The sequence below is a fragment of the Erpetoichthys calabaricus genome, chromosome 13, assembly GCF_900747795.2.
Source record: "Erpetoichthys calabaricus chromosome 13, fErpCal1.3, whole genome shotgun sequence".
Lineage (NCBI taxonomy): Eukaryota > Metazoa > Chordata > Cladistia > Polypteriformes > Polypteridae > Erpetoichthys > Erpetoichthys calabaricus.
Window position 1 is genome coordinate 138,425,604 of NC_041406.2, and position 20,637 is coordinate 138,446,240.

Below are 20,637 nucleotides of genomic sequence, written 5' to 3' on the forward strand. Positions count from 1 at the left end.
AATAAGCAGTTTCCCTACAGCTTAATATCAGCTGTTAAAACCATTATATGTGGGTAGTTGGACAGGCAGGCCTCATGGTGTGGATGCTCTGCAGACCGCACAGTGTGAACTAAGGGTGTGCGATATTGGGGGGAAAAAAATATCTCGATATTTTCTGGTACTTTGACAATAACGATAATTCCAAGATAATGTAACGTATTATTTGAAATTATATTGAATATTTTTGTCATCTATAGCTTTACTTATCAGGTCTTTTTGTATTTTTAAACGTCATAATAAATAAGATCAATTTAACCTAAACTGCATTTTATAGAGGAACCCCAAATTACTCACCAATCGCAATATGAAGCCAATGCCCAAAACAAGGTAGCCTCTCCCAGTTATTAATCCGTAGTGCACTGACAATGTTAGCCCCGCAGTCTGTTGTCACGTAAACCATGCGGTCTTCTCTCAGTGACCGTGATGCCAGCGCATTTTTCAGACATTGCGCAATGATGTCGCCAGTGTGGTCTTGTGGGAAGTAGGATGTTTGCAAACAGAAGCTTTGCAGTTGCCAGTTTTCATCAATGAAATGCACCGTCAGGGAGAGGTATGGCTCGGATGTTCGGCTTGACCATACCTTTTGAAACCTTTTGCAGTTTATTCGTCAGAGTTACACGAATCATACAACTTAGGCAGAGCTGTTTGACTGAAATATTTTCGGCCAGGCAGTGTGTACCTTGGGTCTAAAGTATTCAAAAGTTGTTTAAAACCATCTCTCTCAACCACTTGAATTGGCACCGTATCTTTTGCGATGTAATTGGCGACGGCGTTTGTTATGTCATGCCATCTGTTGCTTTTCTTGTCGTAAGGCACTTTTTTTGCAGAATGAGTCCGCTAAAGTTTGCTGAGTGTGTTTGTGTGCTTGTACCTTGGTTACTTTAGACTTGGGTTCTATTCAATAAGGGCGCGCACAAAAAGGCGACCTTCAAAAGGGCGACCTCAATTGGGCGCGGAGAATAAAAGCGCACATAAATAAAAGCGATCTTCAAAAGGACGACCTCAATTGAGCGCCGAATAAATGCGCGCGTAAATAAAGGAGCGCTTCAAAAGGATGACCTTCGGAGCAAATTAAATTAATTGTCCTTGATTATGCTAATAGACCGCATCTCGAATATCTACGTGGCATTGCACATAATCTACAGCTTCAAGTGTAACTTGTTTTCACCTTTTTATACATTGTCATTGCCTTAATCTAATTTTCTGTAATTTTGAAAACAACGAAATATAGAGAGCTTTAGAAATAGTTTGTTAGAAGTAGTTCGTTAGAAGTTCATGCATTAATTAATTGGATGTTTTAATATTCTTGCTTTCACCTTTTTATACGTTCAATCATTGCCTTTATCTAATAAATTTTCTGTAATTTTGTTGCGTTTGCCTTTATTCGCTGCGCCCAATTGACGTCACCCTTTGAAGCACTCCTTTATTTATGCGCGCAGTTATTCGGCGCTCGATTGAGGTCGTCCTTTTGAAGCTCGCCTTTACTTGCGCGCGCCTTTATTTGGCGCTCAATTGAGGTCGTCCTTTTGAAGCTCGCCTTTACTTGCACGCGCCTTTATTTGGCGCTCAATTGAGGTCGCCCTTTTGAAGATCGCTTTTATTTATGTGCGCTTTTATTCGCCGCGCCCAATTGAGGTCGCCCTTTTGAAGGTCGCCTTTATGTGCGCGCCCTTATTGACAGATACCTTAGACTTGTGCTGGACAGTTGACTCCTTAAGCTTTTCATATTCTTCGTATTCTGTGCGGTGGTTAGCTCGCAAATGGTGAAACAAGTTAGTTGTCGAGCTGTCTTTAACGGCAACTGATTTACCACATAGTTTGCAGACTGCCGTCTTTTGAGCAACATCGGTCTTTTTAAAACCTAACCACTGCCATGCGAGTGAGAATGAACCACGTCTGGCAATTAACTCTGACGACGTAGATGGCGAGGCTGTTTTATCACCTGGCGCTGTTTGTTCACTCATTTTGAGGCAGGGAGCGATGCTCACTTGCGGCTTGCTGGACGTGCACGCCTACGCAACTCGTTTTGCGCACGCGCAGTGGTCTATACTGTTGCACTAGTGAATGAACTCTGTTTCTTTTTTTTTGCAAAGCGAGTTGCATACTCGATAATTTAATCTCGCACATCGTTAAAACAGCAATTAAGATATAATCGTAAACGATGTGTATCGCACACGCCTAGTGTGAACAAACCCTGTATAGAGAATTCATCAACCAGTTTTGACCTGCTTGGCTTAGCATTGAGTAAACGGTCTTGGGTGGGTTACGTTTTTATCTCCATTGATCTTTGCAGATGTGCTCTGACAGCAGAGCAGTGATTTGATTTCAGCCTCATTCATATTTGCTCTCGTCAGCTTTGCTTTTTACCTTGTGCACAGTGTTGCTAGGATGAGCTCTGGACACCCATAACCTTGAATTGGGGTAAGTGGGTTCAAAAACTGGAGAAATACGTACCATCATTCAGGTTATCAGTAACCAATTTCTTGCCAGAATGATTTTATTTTTCCTGGGCATATAGTAACACAGAGTATTTTATGTGCTTTCAGGTGCTAAAACGAATGATAAGGTGCTGTTCACATCTAAACTGCCACACCCAGGTAAGTACGTTATTGGAGAAGGAGAAAAAAAACCCAAAAAAGACTGTTGTGTGAGGGTTCAGGTTTATTTTGAAATACAGTTAATAAACAGAGGTAATAGCAGACACTTAAAAATCAATCTAAAATGCTGTATAGTGTGTGATGTAATGTTGCAGGCTCTGTCATATCTGTCAAGTGTATGAGCATATAATTGGGCAGCTGAGAAGTTTAATATTAGTGGCTGCCAAAAGTGCAGAAGACGGGCAATGCCACCACAGTGAAGCCAGATTTGTACATCCTGTGCTGCAGTAGAAATGGGATATGTGGACAAAATGGTGTGCATGCTTTTATGCATCATTCTAATTTGAAACTCTGCACATATGATTTGTAAAGATGTTTTATGGTGGCATAACTAGGTTCTGCTCATCTCTCTGGTGAAACATGGTGATGACAGCATCCCAGTGTGGTGATACTTCTCAGATTTTTGGTTACACTGTATATGTATGCATTGGTGGAAAAATCCTTGAATGGGTGGTAGGACCCCCGGCTACAGGGTTTATTGCAACACTGCAGTGACCAGTAAGTGATTTGATTTCTGCACATTTATGCAGCATTTAAACTGTGCAAAACACAATTTAGATGCATACAGGTATTCTTCCTTGAGGGGTCACGGAATGAGACGACGTGTTGAGCAGGATCCAGTCTGGGAAGGGCCACATCATAAGTCTGAACCAATCAGAATGGGATTAGAAGTCTGTGTTTTCATCTGTCATCATTATAACACTGAGACGGTGTATCCAGCAGGGGGTGCTCTTTCTCCTCTGGGATGTGCCCTTTCTTGATGCAGAACAGACTACAGCCAATACCATCCTTTTTGTAACCAATGGCGGAAATAATTACACGAGAGAAATATGGTACAAAAAGAGAGAGATGTATTTAACTTGCTTTAAAAGATAATATGTAGTCCCAATAATACAATGTATGATCATATATATTCAGGCTGGAGAGAAGCCAAGTGGGGGAATGCTGACAACCAGATGTGCCACCTGGCGGATCTATCGATGACACGGAGGCGCTTCTGACTTTGTGCTGGATCCTTGTCATTATAACAACTCACATATTTACATATTCATAGAATTCTTATCAGATATGGGCAACTACCAGACGGGTTGTGTGCCAAAATAACATCTTTCCCTGTCCTCACCATTGATGGCTTCTGCAGACTGTGGCTCTGTTTCAGTCAAGCAGACATCAGCACTTTTAACATCGCCTGCTTGTGTGTCCTTCACAGGTTTTCTGTCCATCTCTCTTTTGTTTGCCGTCTAGTTTTCATTTATTTATCTCTCTGGCATTTCCTCTCTCTCTCAGTTGAATTGCATGGCTTCGAAATAAATTTCACAGATTACAGGTGCTGGTCATAAAATTAGAATATCATGACAAAGTTGATTTATTTCAGTAATTCCATTCCAAAAGTGAAACTTGTATATTAGATTCATTCATTACACACAGACTGATGTATTTCAAATGTTTATTTCTTTTAATGTTGATGATTATAACTGACAACTAATGAAAGTCCCAAATTCAGTATCTCGGAAAATTAGAATATTGTGAAAAGGTTCAATATTGAAGACACCTGGTGCCACACTCTAATCAGCTAATTAACTCCAAACACCTGCAAAAGCCTTTAAATGGTCTCTCAGTCTAGTTCTGTAGGCTACACAATCATGGTGAACACTGCTGACTTGACAGTTGTCCAAAAGACGACCATTGACACCTTGCACAAGGAGGGCAAGACACAAAAGGTCATTGCTAAAGAGGCTGGCTGTTCACAGAGCTCTGTGTCCAAGCACATTAATAGAGAGGCGAAGGGAAGGACAAGATGTGGTAGAAAAAAGTGGACAAGCAATAGGGATAACCGCACCCTGGAGAGGATTGTGAAACAAAACCCATTCAAAAATGTGGGGGAGATTCACAAAGAGTGGACTGCAGCTGGAGTCAGTGCTTCAAGAACCACCACACACAGACGTATGCAAGACATGGGTTTCAGCTGTCGCATTCCTTGTGTCAAGCCACTCTTGAACAAGAGACAGCGTCAGAAGCGTCTCGCCTTTGGACTGCTGCTGAGTGGTCCAAAGTTATGTTCTCTGATGAAAGTAAATTTTGCATTTCCTTTGGAAATCAAGGTCCCAGAGTCTGGAGGAAGAGAGGAGAGGCACAGAATCCACGTTGCGTGAGGTCCAGTGTAAAGTTTCCACAGTCAGTGATGGTTTGGGGTGCCATGTCATCTGCTGGTGTTGGTCCATTGTGTTTTCTGAGGTCCAAGGTCAACGCAGCCATCTACCAGGAAGTTTTAGAGCACTTCATGCTTCCTGCTGCTGACGAACTTTATGGAGATGCAGATTTCATTTTCCAACAGGACCTGGCACCTGCACACAGTGCCAAAGCTACCAGTACCTGGTTTAAGGACCATGGTATCCCTGTTCTTGATTGGCCAGCAAACTCGCCTGACCTTCTATGGGGTATTGTGAAGAGGAAGATGCAATACGCCAGACCCAACAATTCAGAAGAGCTGAAGGCCACTATCAGAGCAACATGGGCTCTCATAACACCTGAGCAGTGCCACAGACTGATCGACTCCATGCCACGCCGCATTGCTGAAGTAATCCAGGCCAAAGGAGCCCCAACTAAATATTGAGTGCTGTACATGCTCATACTTTTCATGTTCATACCTTTCAGTTGGCCAACATTTCTAAAAATCCTTTTTTTTGCATTGGTCTTAATTGATATTCTAATTTTCCGAGATACTGAATTGGGACTTTCATTAGTTGTCAGTTATAATCATCAACATTACAAGAAATAAACATTTGAAATACATCAGTCTGTGTGTAATGAATGAATCTAATCTACAAGTTTCACTTTTTGAGTGGAATTACTGAAATAAATCAACTTTGTCATGATATTCTAATTTTATGACCAGCACCTGTACATTGCCACAAAATAACCTTCTTGCTACAGACGGTGTTTTCAGAAATGGACGGATCTGAAAAGTGTTTTCAAAAGTCTCCTTGGTTGAGGTTATAAACGATAGGGTAGTCCAGACAAAAGGCAAAAAATGAAGACTACTAGAATGTAACATGGATGGGCACTAAGTGTCATTTTTATCATTGAGTGCTTCATTGTAACCGTGGCTGTATAGAACTGAAACAAGATGGTGTGTGTATCTCAGCTGCTACTTGACCTCTGTGCTGTTAACCCCTAGCATCACTTAGGCATGGAATTCTATGCAGTTATGGTTAAGCACAAGTCCGACTCGGGGTGACGTGTAATGATCTGCTTTACATTTTTAAGCCTGAATAACACTCGAGACAGTATTCTGCTGCCATCTAGTGGATGAAACATCATCACATTACAAAAAAATCAAATATTTCTGCAAATTTTGCCACTCAAAGGTAACTCTTTAGTATTCATTAATGGACAGAGCCTTCAACTAAAAATACAATGGGAAACAAAAAGCCGTCAAGGCAATTTTACAACAAACAATTCAAGCTGAACCATTCCTCGAATCAAGCGATAGTGACGACAATGTGAATTGGTCATCAGACATTGGCACATAAAGTGAGACTGATGAATAATACGGTACTGTACGACCAAACCGCTGTGATAGGCCCGGTGAATTTTGTCACATGAAGTTTCAGCATAGTGATATGGGTAGCTGCGTGACAAGAAGGTAAAATAATTGTGATCACGTGCAAGGACAAGCAAGACATTAGCCCCCAGTGCACTGTTCACAATTCGGCAACTGTCAGTGTTCAAGTGTTCATGCTTGGGGAAATGTGGAAGTCATTAAGCCTTGCGCCTACAATAATGAAAGGGGCTCGCCGATCATGCGGGTCGGACACTGACATTCTACCCTGTCATGTGCAAGCAACAAAATAAAGTAAGAATAGTGTGCAAACACAAACACGCCTACTGTCTCAATTGCAACATGAGGCTGTGCATTGGTGACTGTCTCAAAACATGTCACACGAAAGTCGTGTACTACATTTGCATCAATCAGTACAGCAGCCGACACTCGGTATGATTTTCCTGCTGTATTTATGTTGACATTTTGCTGTTTGCTTATTTCTGTTACACCTAATATCATTTTTCTTGCTGGGGGGGAAAATGGATGCTTTTGGCTCGTTTTTCTGGGGGTAACGCTAATGCTAAGGAGGCTACAGCTTGGAGCCCACATCTCTCTATTGTATAAAAAAAGACATGACAAGACTTTTTACAAGAGATTTTTTCAAGATGAAAACATCAACTTACAATATCCTGAAGAATAACTACAACTGTTAACACCGTCCGGTCTTCCACCAGCCGAATTACTGTTGCAAGAAGGATGTATCCCATAAAGGTAATGTAGTACATCTTCCCCGGAAAACATTAGAAAACAAAGGATCCATATTACTAACCGAGAATGGTAAACCGGATATGGACGCAGGAGACACAGTGCGCAGGCGCTACACAAAGCCCCCCGCCCCATAGCGAAACGGGAGAGACTACGAACCGTCTGACATGCCGCAAGCAGGATAAAGCGAGGTCAGAAATAAAAGATAGAGTAGGAAACAAAGTAAAACGTCATAAAGAGGTTAAAGAACGGGGCCAAACACATGGAGAGCAGGTTACAGGAGTCAGACTCATGCCCCAGAGTGAAACGGGTCAGACTACGGAGTCCACATAGGTTCACAAATCAAGGCCGAGATAGTACGGAAATCGCCAGATACTACGAAAGGTGTATTCGCCTACAACACATATACGGACAAAACAAAATATTTGAATCACATTACAGTAATACAATATTAACAGTACAACCACAGATAACACAGGCGCAACACCTGATGGGTAATAAGAATAAACGAACGATCCGTATTACACCTACGTCATCCTCACACGTACAAACTATACAGCATAGGTGAATCTCATTACAGTGATGCATTATTAACAGTACAGCCACAGAAAACGCTCCATATTAACAGTAAGTGCAATCATCCATATTACTTACCCATATTACTAACAGTAAACAGCAGGCACGGGTTCAAAACGCCGGGGGTTGACGAAAGACAGAGTAGACAACAAAGTACAACGTCATAAAGAGGTTATAATGCAAGGAGCCCAAACACATGCAGAGCAGGTTACAGAAAATGAGAACTGGAATTCAAAACACTCAAACAAAAACGTGGGCACGAAACACATTCAGAGCAAGATACAGAAAATGAAAGCAGAAATAAACGACAGTGTCAAACAAAGAACGTAAACATTACATTAGCGCAAAAAAAGAGAAATTATTACTCTGAGAAATCACTAAACGGCAAGTAGTCATCGAATATATGGACACAGGTGATATGTCAGATGTATGTAAATATTGTAAGGCTGTTGTACCTCACATGCATTTATTACTTACTTTCCAAAACAAACTAATCACTGATGATGATGTGGATCGCTTGGTCTATGCTGGAATTCCAAAACCTATCCTGAATTATGGTACACAGTCATTAAACACCTGTCTCACAGACCTCATTTAAAGGATTCAGCACATTGGAACTCAAAGGATTCCAAATATTGTTTTTACGTAAGTTCTGAAATAAAAGTAAAATTAATGAAACAGCAACAATCTTAAAGGTGCGTATCCAGAACACCAAACACAGGGGGTTGGCGAGCGAAGCCCCCTAGTATCTTGATATGCCATTCGTATTAAAATGTTAACCGTTTCCCATTGGAACAGCTGTTGCAAAGACAATTAACAAATCACAGAGACAAACATTCGAAAAAGTCACTTTATTTATTAGAGAGGAAGAAACGAAATTCTGCCGAAGTCCAAACACAGAAGCAAAATTCAATGCGATATTGACGAAAACTTAATTCAAAAAATTGTTTTTACTGAAGTTTTACTGTAAAAGTGTATGTTTAAACTCTTTTAGGGCTAATTTTTTTTGTTTGTTTCTTTTCTCCCAGGGCTGAATATTTTTCCAAAAACGAACTTTTTAAAAAAAAAAAAAGAACACAAAGCAATTGAAATCAACAAAAAATATTTCCTTTTGACAAATGTTACTGTCTTGCATGTTGTATGAGCCTGCATACTCTATGATTTCACATACATATCACATACATGTTACACAGCAAAGTCCTGCAAAGTCTGATCTCGCTCAAAGCAGCCAATTTCAGTCATTGCCACATTGCACTCCTTACAATACGTGTGGCACTGGTGCCCCCTTTTCAGTTGTCTGTTGCTGCACTTTCTCACATGTATTGTTAGTGTGTACTGTAGAGAGACAAGTTACCCGTTTGCCATCGTGCCATGCCACTGCCACCAAGTTTTCTGCCCGCATGAAAACCGTATTGTCACCTCTTTTCCTCTTCAGCCTGTCTGGCTTCATGTGTCTCCTGTTCACCCTCACTGTGCCACAAGCTCCAATTCCTCTGCTCTGTAGCTCCATGAACAATTCTGGGCAGGTATAAAAATTGTCCAAATGTACACAACGTGACCACAGCCCTGAAGCAGCTCCAGCACAACCTGACTTGTCAAGGGACACTTCTCTCTTTTTTCCTGTATATGTAATTACTTTCAGGCAGAAACCAGTGTTTGCTTCTGCCAGTACAAAATCCTTTATGCCATACTTTGTGTGCTTGTGCTGGCATATATTTGCAGAAAAAAAAGGTGTCCCTTGTATTTTATCATAGATTCATGCACAGACAAATCACAGCCAGGCTGATAAAATTGTTTCTATGTTGGTTCCACAATGTCAAGCAGGGGCTGAACTTTATACATGGCGTTATAGCCTGGCTCACCCCATGGGATTTGCTTCTGGTTATCACAGAAGTGAATAAAACTTTGCAGCAGCACGTACCTATCATCACGCTGCATAACCTGTCCAAAGCACGTTTGGACCAATGCTCCCTGAAGTTATATCACCAGTTCTGTCCCATCTCTATTTGTAATGCCACAGCGCGCTTCATCTCGTCTTTTGTTGTGGGTTTCCACTTTGAAAAACGAGAATGCGATGCAAGCGCAGCCCGCGATTCAAAAAATTTCTCTGCCTACCTGTTTGTCTCGTCTGACAGTAGCTGAAAAGCAGCATCAGGAGAGAGCAGCCTGAAGTAGTCCAGCAGCGGGTGATCTGTCGTGTCCAACAGCAAGCCATGCTGTCGTGTGAAGTCCGGTAGCCAGTTTGGCTCCCACGGATCAATGTCTTGTGTATTCCTCCCACGCGAACCTTGCCGTAGATGCATCGGCTGCGCGAATGCGCTCAGCTGGCAGCGGATCAGCTGGCGCGGCATCGGCTGGTGTCCGATCAGCTGATGCCGGTTTCTCACTCTGTTGTTCGATCTCCTGATCACTGCCAATAAAATCCAATTCTGAAAAATCAGAGTCCAACTCCGCGATAATGTGCAAAACATCATCTGCCGAGTGTTTTCTTTTCTGCACTCGCTTCGCTCCCTTGTGACATGTCGATGCCATCTTGCCATTGATTACATTTCGCAACTCACGCACACGCAAGGATTAGTTGCCGAGTCAACGAGTCTAGCATTCCTCCAAGCACAGAGGGAATGCCTGCGACGTGACAGTGAGTTTTGTCGCCATTAACAGCTGATTGTCGCCCTCTATCCCTGGATGTCAACTTTTGTCGACATTCGCCCTCAACCCCTCCTGTCAACAAAGGTCGACATCCGCACTAAAAGAGAATATTTGTGTGTTAATTTCAAAGCCAAACAGAACGAAATCGCATAACACAAAGAAAAATTGTAACGCAACATCTTCTTAATAATAATAATAATAATAATAACATAATTCGCCAGCCTCCTCACTCACTCACGTCCGTCCGAAGCCGAATGCGCAGTCGCCTTCTGCACAGCTGCCCGAAAAACTTTACAAGACCGACATCGCGGCAGGCGGTGGATTTACGGGCACGAAAATTCAAAGAGAAAGGCGACTTCGATTAAAGCTCTAGAGGCCTGAAAGGCGATTTCGACTACAACTCGAGGCCTAATTACACATTCATTCAATACACCTATATCAGGTTTGTGGTGCTTATACTTTGTGAAGGAGAGCCGGGTCCCATGCCCGGCAGGGACGCCCCTGCTGCATCTGTTCCGGGGGAGCCACCATGGGCAGCTCAACACCTCCCCCGGGACGCTTGGTGGCAGCCTCCCTGGTGCACGATGATTCCCCAACCTGGCGCAGGGGGCTCCATGGGAGATGGAGTCCTCCACAGCCTGGTTGGGGGCTCGGATGGCCGCTAGGGGGCGCTGCATGACGTCTGCAGCCCAGCTGGTCGACTCGTCAGCCCCACCCGGAAGTTCAATTAGGACCAGGTAATCAAGCACCTGGAACGCTTCCGGGTGGGGTATAAAAAAGGCCAGCCACCACCACTCGAGAGAGCCAGAGTCGGGAGGAGGACGACGACTAAGCCTGAGGAGGAGTGGTGGTAAAGGAAGGAAGAAAGGAAGAGAAGAGTGTTGTGGTTTGTGAGTGTTCTGGGACTGTGTTGGGCCTGTGGGACACGGGGAAGGCGTGCCCCACGGCTGAAGACGAATAAAAACTTTTAATTAAGTACGTGCCTCTGCCTGAGTCTGTGCCAGGTCGGGCGCTATATAGCGCTCATTTCACAACTTATTACTATTCCACTTGTGCCTGTTTCATCTTATGTTGTCGAAACGGGCTCATTGTGTAGTGAAACATAATTTACTTTCCAATTATAACATTTTACTATTTTTTACTATGGCTAATTACTCGCTGTAATGTAAAATAGTTAGTTTCGTTATGCGTATGTAACGATTCCCATGAAAATAACAATGTTTAAATTGTACATCCACTTCCCCATACGTGACTGGCAGACCTGCAAAGTTGCTAGTGCGTAGTGCCTGCCCGGGGGTTGGCTAGCATAGAGAACAGGGGACAGCGCCCCCTAGTCATCCACAAAATAAATTACAGTATATGCGTACATTGTGTGTAAAGCTGTTGATGCTTATGACTGATGTGTATACACACTGTGATAGAAGTGAAGCCAAGGGCAATGTGAGAAGGTAACTTAAGGATATTTTATTGGGTCGTATCCCGCACATAAGGCGCGATTCTACTGCACCGTATAATTACTGCACATTGAACCTGTCACATAGTTTCTAAAACGTCTGCACATCTAACTAAACGAAATGTGTCGACCCTTTTCTTTACCACAGGTGGCAATTTTGTGTCAGTTCCTCCGCGAGGTGGACTACATGACGGCTTTCAAGGCCTTGCAGGAACAAAACAGGTAATCGGCTCGTGCTGAGTTAGGGCTGTTTTTAAAAGTTAAACGTTACCCTAATCACGTTCTCTTTGTGCAGCCATGACGCCATGGATTCCTTGTACGAGTACATCTGGGATGTGACTATTTTGGAATATCTGACCTGTATCCTTTTTATGAGTGGGTTACAATAATTCATCTGATTAGAACTGGCCATTCAGCCTAACAAGCTCACCAATTCAATTTATGGCCCTTCAGGGAGAAGTTCCTGGTGCTAGGCTAACAAACTGTTTCTCAAAGGTGGTTGATATATATATATATATATATATATATATATATATATATACAGTGGGTACGGAAAGTATTCAGACCCCCTTCAATTTTTCACTCTTTGTCATATTGCAGCCATTTGCTAAAATCATTTAAATTAATTTTTTCCCTCATTAATGTACACACAGCACCCCATATTGACAGACAAAAAAAAGAATTTTTGAAATTGTTGCAGATTTATTAAAAAAGAAAAACTGAAATATCACATGGTCCTAAGTATTCAGACCCTTTGCTCAGTATTTAGTAGAAGCCCCCTTTTGAGCTAATACAGCCATGAGTCTTCTTGGGAAAGATGCAACAAGTTTTTCACACCTGGATTTGGGGATCCTCTGCCATTCCTCCTTGCAGATCCTCTCCAGTTCTGTCAGGTTGGATGGTAAACGTTGGTGGACAGCCATTTTTAGGTCTCTCCAGAGATGCTCAATTGGGTTTAAGTCAGGGCTCTGGCTGGGCCATTCAAGAACAGTCACAGAGTTGTTGTGAAGCCACTCCTTCGTTATTTTAGCTGTGTGCTTAGGGTCATTGTCTTGTTGGAAGGTACACCTTCGGCCCAGTCTGAGGTCCTTAGCACTCTGGAGAAGGTTTTTGTCCAGGATATCCCTGTACTTGGCCGCATTCATCTTTCCCTCGATTGCAACCAGTCGTCCTGTCCCTGCAGCTGAAAAACACCCCCACAGCATGATGCTGCCACCGCCATGCTTCACTGTGGGGACTGTATTGGACAAGTGATGAGCAGTGCCTGGTTGTCTCCACACATACCTCAGTGCAAGACACATGACAGCCCTCATGGAGTTTGCTAAAAGACACCTGAAGGACTCTGAGATGGTGAGAAATAAGATTCTCTGGTCTGATGAGACCAAGATAGAACTTTTTGGCCTTAATTCTAAGCGGTATGTGTGGAGACAACCAGGCACTGCTCATCACTTGTCCAATACAGTCCCCACAGTGAAGCATGGCGGTGACTTTCCGTACCCACTGTATATGTATATATATATATATATATATATATATTTTTTTTTTCCCTTTACCATAACTTTTAGACATTCATCACAAAAGAGGAGAAGCTGAAAAACGACAAATAGCAGTAAGTACCCAATGGAGATTTGAAGGGGGGGGGGGTCTTTTTCCTTTTGGACCTTCCGATTATTTGATGTTAACTCTGAGGAGGAAAGAATTTGAAGTTCAGTCGCTTACCGAGTTTTTCAGTCACAGACATCATTTAGATAATCTAACGAGTTGGAGACCGTTGGCATTGCGCTCTCATATGAACGGCAGTACATATCCAGACACTCACGCCAACTAGCCTACACCTCGCTTCGGGTTCGATTTTGTCTTTAGTCGTAGGGGCAGCTCTGTGTGCGTGAGAACTGACAGCCAATAAATTCTCAGCCAGAAATAACAATTTGTACAATGCCAGGTGGGTCACGGTCACAAGGCGTAAGGTAAAGGGTGCACACAGTCCGGGGGCATCAAATTAGGATAAGTGGCAGTTCAGGGTGATGTTTTTAGATGGGTGCAGAATTGGCTCAGACACAGGAAGCAGAGGGTGATGGTGTGATGGACCTCATCAGAACTGGCCGATGTTAAGAGTGGTGACCAGCAGGGGTCAGTGCTGGGGCCGCTGCTATTTTTAATATCTATAAATGATTTAGATAGGGGCGGCACGGTGGGTAGCGCTGCTGCCTTGCAGTTGGGAGATCTGGGGACCTGGGTTCGCTTCCCGGGTCCTCCCTGCGTGGAGTTTGCATGTTCTCCCCGTGTCTGCGTGGGTTTCCTCCCACAGTCCAAAGACATGCTGGTTAGGTGGATTGGCGATTCTAAATTGGCCCTAGTGTGTGCTTGGTGTGTGTGTGTGTGTGTGTGTGTGTGTCCTGCGGTGGGTTGGCACCCTGCCCGGGATTGGTTCCCTGCCTTGTGCCCTGTGTCGGCTGGGATTGGCTCCAGCAGACCCCCGTGACCCTGTGTTCGGATTCAGCGGGTTGGAAAATGGATGGATGGATTTAGATAGGAATATAAGTAACAAGCTGGCTAAGTTTGCAGGTGATACCAAGATAGGTAGATAAGGAGATAATTTGGAATCCGTTATATCATCACAGAAGGACTTGGATAGCATACAGGCTTGGGCAGATTTGTGGACGATGAAATTTAATGTCAGTAAATGTAAAGATGCCCTGCGGTGGGCTGGCACCCTGCCCAGGGTTTGTTTCCTGCCTTGCGCCCTGTGTTGGCTGAGATTGGCTCTAGCAGACCCCCGTGACCCTGTAATTAGGATATAGCGGGTTGGATAATGGATGGATGGACAATGCAGTGACGAGGAATAAGAAACACGGGTGTGGTCTTCCGTTTGTGAGGTCCAGAAGCTCGTCTGGATGATGCGTCATGTTTTATGTACTGAAAAAAGAAAAGAAAGGGCAGAGACTGCGGTTCAACTCGCCATCCCTGTTAACCCTTTGCACAGCACCGGCTCTGTCAGGCAGCACGCTATTGGCTGTCACGAAAAGGGGAGAGCAATGCGCTGAAAGTCATCATTCAGTCACTGATCATGCACCGCTATTCCAAAGCCACGTTGTCTGGGAGTCCCCAGACAAACTTTCCAACTCATACTATGGGTTCCCAAAGTGTCCCCAAGTCCTCCCAGCAAACCCTGGGGGTCTCCTCCCAGGTGGTCATACCTGTAAAACCTCCAGAGGGAGAGGCGTCCAGGAGGCATCCCAATCAGTTGCCCAAATCACTTCAATTGGCTCCTCTCCTGAATGTCTGTGCTTCTCGTCCTATCGCTAGGGGTCTTTGAAAGTCGCCATTCAGTCACTAAATGTGTTTCCAGTCATGTAAATTGACAGGGTCTAGCAACGAGATCGGTGACACAGTTGGCAAGTCTGACATGCACACTGACTAGAAATCACAAAGTGTGACATCGGCTTGAGGTACAAATGTCTGTCCGTCTACTAATTAATAAAACACTAAGGACTGTGGGTCCGGTCCCTCGGAGCAATCTGATTGGTCAGTTTGGCTTTGGTGATGCTATGAAAGAGGAAGTGTGAGACACACAAGGAGGAGTAAAGGTGCACGCTGAGAGAGTCATGTCGTCTTCTATGACAGAAGATACGAGACTGGACAGGAGATGACAAAGGCGTCTTGAAAATAACGGCAGAGTCTATGAAGAAGGGCCTATGGGATCACGCTGGAGAAAAGGAGACATTCGCACATGCAAATACAGAACAAAGGCACTGAGCATGGTACACTTGGGCAAAAGATTTAAATATTGTTTATTTAAATTTATTTAATTTTATTTAAATTTATTTAATTTTAATTAATTTAAATATTTTTAAATTATTCTATTACACCGTGCCTATTTGAAGGTAAAAAGAAGGGGTGCCACATATTCATTAGTTTTTTGGAAAAATACCATCCAAGTGGCTATAATAATAATAATAATAATAATTCATTACATTTCTATAGCGCTTTTCTCAGTACTCAAAGTGCTATCCACACAGGGAGGAACCGGGAAGTGAACCCACAATCTTCCACAGTCTCCTTACTGCAAAGCAGCAGCACTACCACTGCGCCACAACTGCCAGCGTCTGTAATGGTAGTGGGGGTGCATTAGGACCCATGGCATGTGTATCTTGCATGTCTGTGAAGGCCCCCTTTAACTCAGAAAGATGATTTTGGAGCCAGATGCCATCTTTTCCAGGGACCTTTCCTGCAGGATGTAACCAAACCACATCATTGTGCCCGGATTACAAGTTCATGGCTGCGTAAGCAGAGAGTGCGGGCACTCGACTGACCTGCCTGCAGTTCAGACTTGTCTCGGATTGAGAATGAGTGACACATCCATCCATTTTCCAACCCGCTGAATCCGAACACAGGGTCACGGGGGTCTGCTGGAGCCAATCCCAGCCAACACAGGGCACAAGGCAGGAACCAATCCTGGGCAGGGTGCCAACCCACCACAGGAGTGACACATTATAAAGAATAAAATACAACAACGAAGGAGCAGCTGAAGGCCTGCATAATGGATGAATTTTGATGGGGGGCTTCCATTTGGTAAACCTCTCCATCTTGTGTCTTCCATAGGCTCATAGAATGGGTGATATGACACAGTGGTAAACACTCGACCGGCCCAACCTGAGCGTGTTGCAGGCACCAGATATGACACAGGCGGAGTGCTGGCTCTGAGGCTGGGGATCTGCACTGGCACTCGGAAGGAAGGTTGCCGGTTCGAATCCTGTAAAATGCCAAAAAAAGGGACTCTGCTCTGTTGGGCCCTTGAGGAAGTTTGAGTAGTGAGAAAAGCGCTATATAAATGCAAAAAATATTTCAAAAAAATTTTAAAATTATATTTAAAAAAAACAAAAGGAAATTCACAAGGTAAACCAACCAACAATGTGGTGGTGTAGCATTTTCAATGTACTACTTGGGGTTGGGAAAGAATTTGCAAATTCTCTGTCTTGTTTTTACTACCATTATCTGTCCAGTTCTGCTTTTTTGGTCGTGTGTGTGTGTGTGACCTGTACAAAAGCCCCCTATATATTTTTATTTAAATATATACATTTTGTGTTTGGTGTTATAGACGTGAACAAATCTGTGGAAAAAGTGCCATATGTTTAAATGAAAAGCGGTTGTCCCCTGTATACCTGCAGGCCTTTGAGGTGTCGTCCAGTAAAGCAAAGCAAGTGTGACAAGAGATCGAGTGTTGCTTATTCTAAAGAAGAGAGTCTAAAACGCCCTGGACATATTTTTGGGGACTCCTATAAAAGACCCTAAATATCTGGATTCAAGTGATTTATTTTTCCCCAAGCTGCTTGTTTTTTTTGAAATTCTTATCACATAAGTCTCCAATCAGTCATTCAGACGATTTAAAATGGAAATACCAAGTCACTGTCCTGTCTGGGATCATTGTGTGTCCCCCCACTGAACATGGACCAGCAAAAGGAGAGAGTTATCTGAGAAGATCAGACTAAAAATGATAGACAAACATGTTAAAGGCAGGCGCTAGAAGACCATCTCCTCCCAGCAGTTTCATGTTCCTGTGACAACAAAGCAAATATTACGAAGAAGCTGCAGATCCATCAAGCTGTAGCCAACCTCCCTGGATGTCACCAGAAGAGAATGGCTGACAAAAAGCCAAGGACAACTTCCAAAGTGATACAAGCTGAACTCCAAGGTCTATCAGCGTCTGATCCCACCATCTATCGCCTTTTGAGTGACGGTGGGCTCAATGGGAAAAAAGAGTCAGGAGGAGAACAGCAAAGCAGTTCAATAATATGTAACACCAATGGTGAAGTATGACATGTCACAGGTGTCGTCAGGTTGTCACTGAGCCCACATTTTAATGCATAATTATGGTCTGGCACACCATAATGGTGCGAGTAGGCAGACCCAATAGTGCTGTACTTACTATATTACACAAAAGCTCTACCGAGTATGCATGCATATCTGGGGCTGCACGTGTCAGTTGTGGTCTCTAGAGGGTGCTATTGAGCCAAACGCCAATGGAAAGAATTAAAAAAGGAAAATCTTATAGATAGATAGATAGATACTTTATTAATCCCAATGGGAAATTCACATTCTTCAGCAGCAGCATACTGATACAATAAATAATATTAAATTAAAGAATGATAATAATACAGGTGAAAAAAAACAGACAATAACTATGTATAATGTTAACGTTTACCCCCCCTGGTGGAATTAAAGAGTCGCATAGTTTGGGGGAGGAACGATCTCCTCAATCTGTCTGTGGAGCAGGACAGTGACAGCAGTCTGTTGCTGAAGCTGCTCTTCTGTCTGGAGATGACATTATTTAGTGGATGCAGTGGATTCTCCATAATTGATAGGAGCCTGCTGAGCGCCCTTCGCTCTGCCACAGATGTTAAACTGTCCAGCTCCATGCCAACAATAGAGCCTGCCTTCCTCACCAGTTTGTCCAGGCGTGAGGCGTCTTTCTTCTTTATGCTGCCTCCCCAGCACACCACTGCGTAGAAGAGGGCGCTCGCCACAACTGTTTGATAGAACATCTGCAGCATCTTATTGCAGATGTTGAAGGACGCCAGCCTTCTAAGGTAGTATAACCGGCTTTTTGTCCTTTGATGATCACTGGGTCTATGAGGGGTCTGGGCCTCCTAAAATCCACCACCAGCTCCTTGGTTTTGCTGGTGTTCAGGTGTAGGTGGTTTGAGTCGGACCATTTAACAAAGTCATTGATTAGGTCCCTATACTCCTCCTCCAGCCCATTCCTGATACAGCCCACGATAGCAGTGTCATCAGAGAACTTTTGCACATGGCAGGACTCCGAGTTGTATTGGAAGTCCGATGTATATAGGCTGAACAGGACTGGAGAAAGTACAGTCCCTTGTGGCGCTCCTGTGTTGCTGACCACAATGTCAGACGTGCAGTTCCCAAGACGCACATACTGAGGTCTGTCTGTAAGATAGTCCACGATCTGTGCCACCAGGTATGAATCTAATCCCATCTCTGTCAGCTTGTCCCTAAGGAGCAGAGGTTGGATTGTGTTGAAGGCACTAGAGAAGTCTAGAAACATAATTCTTACAGCACCACTGCCTCTGTCCAAGTGAGAGAGGGATCGGTGTAGCATATAGATGATGGCATCTTCCGCTCCCACCTTCTCCTGATATGCAAACTGCAGAGGGTCAAGGGCGTGTTGAACCTGTGGCCTAAGGTGGTGAAGCAGCAGCCTCTCCATGGTCTTCATCACATGTGATGTCAGAGCAACAGGCCGAAAGTCATTCAGCTCACTAGGACGTGATACCTTTGGGACTGGGGTGATACAAGATGTTTTCCAAAGCCTCGGGACTCTCCCCTGTTCCAGGCTCAGGTTGAAGATGCGCTGTAGAGGACCCCCCAGCTCCGATGCACAGACCTTCAGCAGTCGTGGCGATACTCCATCTGGACCCGCTGCTTTGCTGGCACGAAGTTTCCTCAGCTCTCTGCTCACTTGCGCTGTTGTTATTATGGGTGGGGATGTTTTTCCTATGCTGGTATCAGCAGAAGGATGTGTGGAGGGTGCAGTACTCCGAGGTGAGAGTGAGAGTGGGTTAGGGTGGTCAAACCTGTTAAAGAAGATGTTCATTTGGTTTGCTCTCTTCACGTCTCTCTCAATGGTGGTACCCCACTTCGAGCTGCAGCCAGTGATGATCTTCATCCCATCCCACACTTCCTTCATGCTGTTATTCTGCAACTTCTGCTCCAGCTTTCTCCTGTACTGCTCCTTCGCCGCCCTGAGTTGGACTCGGAGTTCCTTCTGCACGCGCTTGAGCTCATGCTGATCACCGTCTTTAAAAGCCCTTTTCTTCTGATTCAAAAGGCCCTTGATGTCACTTGTAATCCATGGCTTGTTATTAGCATAGCAGCGTACAGTTCTTACTGGAACTACAATGTCCATACAGAAGTTGATGTAGTCAGTAGTGCAGTCAACAACTTCCTCAATGTTCTCACTATGAGATCCCTGCAGGATATCCCAGTCTGTAGTTCCAAAAAGTTCTCTCAGAGTATTCTCAGCCTCCGGGGTCCACTGAGTTTTACTGGCTTTTTTTTGTTCTTTATTTCACCTTATACAATTTCTTGTATTAGGAATTTGTTAGTTTTCGCATACCCCTTGGGGTCAGAGAGCAGGGTACAGCGCCCCTGGAGCAATTACAGGTTAAGGGCCCAGCAGAGTAGGATCTCTTTTGGCAGTGACGGGGATTCGAACCGGCAACCTTCAGGATCCCAGCACAGATCCTTAGCCTCAGAGCCACCACTCCGCCCTGTAAGTAATTAGGTTCTGTACCTCTGTATCAGTCAACGCAGGAGTTGTACTGTGTCAGCTTGTCCGATTCCACCATATCTATCAACACTTGACTTCTACTGGGTCGTAGTTAAGTATGCTGTTTTACTTCCGTATCAATGAATACATAAATGTTATCAGGTTGGTAAGTAAATATGTTCCATACCTCCATATTGGTCAGCATAAGTTTTTACTGGGTAGGTAAGTACCAGTACCTCTTGATCAGTCAGATACTACATACATTCTACATGCTAGTTTACCACTGCTTGGTGTGCATCATACCTCAGCATATGAGTGTGCACTGAAGTGAGCGTAGCAGAAAAATTAAACTTGCATGAAGTCAACTTGGCTGCTGCCTTCAATGAGCACATCTTGCAACCATAAGGCAGAAGAAATCGCACCATAACGGCAAAATTCTGGAAGGAGTGATAACCCCTCCACGACTTCAGGTCCAGGACTCTAGAATAGCTAAGGGCTCAGCTAGTAATTGGTATGCAAGAGTTGAAGATGAAAGTAATGAGGTACAGGGTGTCCAAGTCTGGCACATTTTAAATGCAAGGCAGCGGGTGTGGAGAGTGATGTGTGTCGCGTGTCAGGGTCTGTTTTACACTCACGTACGTCTTCTGTTGTTCTATCCTTTTCA

General features: G+C 43.9%; 1 protein-coding gene across 2 annotated transcripts in view; it reads left to right on the forward strand.

Annotated features, from left to right (window-relative positions):
• The window catches only part of ints8 (integrator complex subunit 8), a 58,432-nt gene that overhangs the window by 37,561 nt on the left and 234 nt on the right, over positions 1-20,637 (forward strand). For both annotated transcript variants that reach the window (XM_028817622.2, XM_028817620.2), the window contains exons 24-27: positions 2,586-2,636; positions 11,832-11,905; positions 11,979-12,043; positions 13,249-13,292. In XM_028817622.2, the coding sequence (XP_028673455.1) occupies positions 2,586-2,636; positions 11,832-11,905; positions 11,979-12,043; positions 13,249-13,292 (234 nt within the window). The remainder of the gene's footprint in view (positions 1-2,585; positions 2,637-11,831; positions 11,906-11,978; positions 12,044-13,248; positions 13,293-20,637) is intronic.